Consider the following 4,892-nt stretch of genomic DNA (forward strand, 5'->3'; position numbering starts at 1 on the left):
TCTATCTATCTATCTATCTATCTATCTATCTATCTATCTATCTATCTATCTATCTACCTACATACCTATCTACCTACCTACCTACCTACAACCTAAATTACTTACTGTTTAATAGCATTATCTGTTAATTATCTGTTAATCTGTTCATTTACATTTGCAGTCCCCAGGCAGGAGGTACAACCGCTCTGTAATTTGTAAATATGGTGATCCAGTTAATGTAAAGTCCCTGTTTAGCTGTTTTATGTTGCCAACAAGGGAAATGGCCCTCATGACCGGTACCACAGAGAGTTCTGTGGTTTATTCAGATGACCTGACAATTGAGGTAAGATGAAACCAAACCCAGTAACTGTTCACCACAAATAGAGACTAAAGAGTAAAACCTGATCATGATACTTTAATGGGCACAGTAAAAATTACATCAACCCCCAGTCTACATTTGAGGAGATGCTAATGGCAGTTAGCTGTGCTGCCAGTTCTGGAGTGTTGCTAGGAGAAATGTTAGATGAGAAGGAAAATACACTTCATCAAAAAATAAATCCCAAGCAGAACCCTCCAGACAAAAAAACTACGCACAAATATACAAACGATTAAACAGGATGTCATCTTACCACTAACATTTATATACAGAAAACTACAGATATAATGGAGCAGGCTATAACAAGCTTGTCTGATGCTGTTGGGCAAATTATGATTAGGGATGTCACCAAAACAGCTCAATTGAATGGCTATTGTTCAGTTGTTTTACCAAACTTTAATTGACAAACCACACTTTTTTCATAGGATAATTACTGTAATAATATATTCATATTTACATTTATGCAAAAACATACACTTGAGGTGCTTTGGTGTCGTAGGGGTACTGATTATGAGCTGCAGCATCCCTGGTTCATTTCTGGTCAGTTTCACGTCATAATTACGATTATCTGTATGTGTGTCCTTTTTCATGTTATCTCTCTAATAAAGGTGTGAATTATAGTTTGGAGCCTCTGGAAAAGCAGAACAACCTTGGTTTTTGAAGGCCAGATTATACTTCCTCCCACTGCAAAGCCAAGAGGGTCCAAGTGACAGATATTTTGTAAACTGCTCATGTCTGTGAGGATCAGCACGGACCTCAATGAGAACATTGAGCATTAGGGCCACCAGGATTTCAAGACAGAACTGCACGTGTGTGGAGCACGTCCTTGTGTGCAGAAACAGAGTAATGTGGACCTTTTCTTTTTTTTTTTTTTCATTACAAACTCGAAATTTCTAAACTGGTAGTAGTTGTCCAGATCATTTCCACAATTAAAAGAGGGATTATGTTTCTGTTTAGAAGCCAAGGGAAGCATTTTCAGTCTTCAGTAATTGGAGGACGTTGCCCAGGAATACAACAAATACCCACATATAACATGAAGGTAAACAAAGCATCCTAGCTAACTTCTGTACACATACCATACACCAGAAGTGAGATTACTACTCCAGACAAATTTCCTTGTGTCAGCTCACTGACATCAACATGATGTCAGTCACATTACACCCAGGGTAGAAACTTTCTTAAAGAGGGGCTCGTCCTGTTCACAGTCTAGAAGGTGCAGAGAACTTGACACCAATATACTGTAGATGGTCTTCAAATCAAATCAAATCAGTTTGTCTGAGAAAAAAACATGTTCCTCGGCCAAAAACTAATTTACAGTGCACAGAGCAATTCACTTCAGAGCCTAGAGTCAGAGGGCTCAACAAAATGCTCAAGTGTGTGAAGGAGCTGAACCGTTAATCACAGACGAAGCCTTAAATCGCACAATACTAAAGAGGAAGACAGGAAAGACATCAGAGGTGTGGTGATCAACATATTTCAGGAGGTGGCTCTGGGGATACAGAATGAGGGAGTGATCGATGTAGTACATCACCTCGGTAAGTAGGTACAAGGTGGCACTTCAAGGATGGAAAAAAGAGAGATATATAGCTACAACTAAATATGGGACTTGATTCATCTGTTAATCTATATGTAGTTAACACACATATACTACACATACATACTCTTGTGAATATTTATCATATCACTGTTTTTATCTGTCTTTCGTCTCAAACTTTTTTGATGGCAGCAGGTATAAACTCTGGACTTGTGTATCATTTCTTATTTTAATAATTTACACAAATCCTTTGAAAAAGGCATTCATGTCTGATAATAATGTCTCAATCTGATCATCAAGTGATTTCTTTATGAATTCAATTTGTAAGAAATGCTCTTTGCTGTTGTACAGCACATTTTCACAATATTTAAATATTCACATGTACACTTTGCATCTAGTATCTGTATCTGTTTCATAAAGATGCTACAAGAAACCATTTATACCACTGGTATAAAGCATACCAGCCATTTCCTTTATAAGATCTTGTTGTTCTGCATTTATCTTCCAACAGTAAATATTGCTGAATAATTAATGGAACAATACCAGATCTTGTTTTATGCAGGAAAGCATCTCATAATCCTAAATTTGTATTTAACACCCAGTTTGATAACAGCCTTTTAATCCCAGCAGAACTCAAAATGTCTTCACATTATCTCACAGTGGAGCATCACACATATTTCCTCATGATGAAAACAAACTGTTTTGATGTTATTCCAAACCTTAAGACGGATCAGCAGGGTGTCAAGAGGCATCTGAACGCACTGTTGACCGTCTGATACTAATTAAGGCTTTCTGACAGAGACAGGCTTTTAAGTAGGCACACACAGATGATGCCTTCAATATTTTGGTTCACTGTACAATACAAATTACTTCATTATAAAAAGATATGTCTGCAGGCTTGTATCCTCACTGTAACCCAGCCAACATAGACCCATCTCCATTCAGCTGTACAGGACTTATTACTTTATACATGAGGACAACAGTAAGGAGAACCACGTGGGGTAGAGTTAACCTGTGTGCAAATATGAATTTACACTCTTAAAGGGTATGTTTAACCGATTCATAAAATTGTGTATTTCTACAATTTTCCTTTTTGTTATCTACCACACAGTGCTGTTAGTTTGATTGTCTAGATTAAGATATATGACAAAAGTCTGAAACTAAAAGTAAAAGGGGACCAGTTTTGGGAAATTACTGTGTTAATTGCTAAAGTCATATCAACCCTTAACTGAAGTTTTCGTTGTGTTCTCAAATTAGTAGACAGTGATTCAACTAAACACGCTGGCAACATCTCTTTCTCTACACAGCTTGACACAAGTCTTTTCAGTTCTCCCTGTGTTACTACTGATCAGCCAGTTGAAAACCAATTTAAGACAATTTAGCAGTGATTGGGGCATTCTCACTATCATCTCTAAGGTTATTATGCCAACAGTTTCACATCTGCTTATACTGCTTATACTGCTTTGTTAACTTTGTTGCTTTGGCTGGTGCTTCTTACCTGTACACAACTTACTTTTTATGGAGATATTCTTCTGTGATGTAAAGTCAAAATAACCAGAATATATTCACTTTTCAAATCTAGTTTACTCAGTAAAATCCCTCTTTTCTTCCCTCCCATTCCGAAGCAAATGTAATGCAATAGAAAAGTTCTGAGATATCCATTTGACTGGATAGCTGGAGTCCTTCCACATAAATCCCTGGTTTTCAGCCCGATACAATATTTTCTCCTGGAAACTCTCAAGAATTCATACAATGAGAAAGGAGATAAGGCTACTCTGACTGACTTTTCAAAATTATGAAAATCAAGCAAAAGCTGGGAAAGATAGGAGACTTTCAAAAGGGTTTATGCGTCAGGCTCCATCCATTTTCTTTTGTTTAATTTGTATAGTATTTTGCTTTAGTTTCTTGTTTTATTGCGTTAATTTTTATGTTGCATTTAGTGATTATTAAGCACAAAAAGTTATTATTATTATTATTGATGCTGTTGTTTTTGTAAATCTAAGTGTAAACAGATGGAAGCTAACCTTTTGGGAACTATCTCTGTCATACACGTGTCTGCTCTTAAAAGCTTGGATCTCCTGTCATGTTTGCGTGTCAGTTGTGTGGTGCTTCATACTGTACCTATGATAACATGTGCCCCCAGCCTGGCCATGTGGCGGACTACCTCATAGCCGATTCCCCTGCCTCCTCCTGTCACTATGGCAACCTTGCCATCTTGTCTGGGCATCACTGGCAGAGGCAGAAGAGGACACACAGATATAAGGGAGAATGTCATTTGATAAAAAAGCTGCTTCAAGATGGGCCACTATTTCAAGACTTGAGAAGTCCTTGTTAGACTTGAAGATGGTCTGCAAATCTCAGAAGGACTACATTTTGATTTTAAAATTCCTATGGTATCCACTGTATAATTTTCTTTCTCTCTCTTAAAGAATGTTGTATCTTACAGTTGTATCTACAGTTACAGAGTTGCTTTAATGTTCCTAAATTACAAGAATAATAATTTCACTTAAGTGCAAACCTCCTGCCTAAAGAAGAATAACAAATCACTATTTATCCATAGTATGGTGGAACTTCTATGATGGGTATTGAATGAAATGTTAACTACTGACAAACTGACCTAGTAAGAGCCTGACTTACTAGAAAAACCTACTTACTATAAAAAGGCAATATCCACACACGAGCCCGATTCCTCTATTATCTTGAATCAAGTCCATTAATAAGTACGGCAGTGCTTATTTGATCAAGCGTTGATAATTCACATTTTCACATATGATGATGAACATGGAAGGATCAATGTATCAAAGTCGGGTTTGTAGTCGGTTTTGAGTCAGATGCGTGTACTTCCTCCATGGGCAGTAATTTGAAATGCATGCATCATTGTTGAACCAACGTTTATTCATCGCGTCACAACACCAACACAAAACAAAATATTCCTGTGAAATCCATTTACGATGCACTGCACTTTTCTTTCAGCAATTTATATTTCATTGGTTGACAGTGCTG

At 37.1% G+C, this 4,892-nt stretch overlaps 1 protein-coding gene across 2 annotated transcripts in view; it reads right to left on the minus strand.

The window, feature by feature from the left end:
* LOC111218122 (dehydrogenase/reductase SDR family member on chromosome X-like) overlaps positions 1-4,892 on the minus strand; it is a 30,733-nt gene that overhangs the window by 25,235 nt on the left and 606 nt on the right. Inside the window, exons 1-2 of one of the 2 annotated variants that reach the window (XM_022740245.1) lie at positions 4,544-4,796; positions 4,011-4,118 (exon numbers count right to left, since the gene is read on the minus strand). In XM_022740245.1, coding sequence (XP_022595966.1) covers positions 4,011-4,118; position 4,544 — 109 coding nt within the window. In that variant the 5' untranslated portion in view covers positions 4,545-4,796. Of the gene's footprint in view, positions 1-4,010; positions 4,119-4,543; positions 4,797-4,892 lie in introns of those variants that run through there. The other variant, XM_022740246.1, reaches the window with a different exon arrangement.

Source organism: Seriola dumerili, unplaced genomic scaffold, assembly GCF_002260705.1.
Source record: "Seriola dumerili isolate Sdu_G_001 unplaced genomic scaffold, Sdu_1.0 BDQW01000052.1, whole genome shotgun sequence".
Classification (NCBI taxonomy): domain Eukaryota; kingdom Metazoa; phylum Chordata; class Actinopteri; order Carangiformes; family Carangidae; genus Seriola; species Seriola dumerili.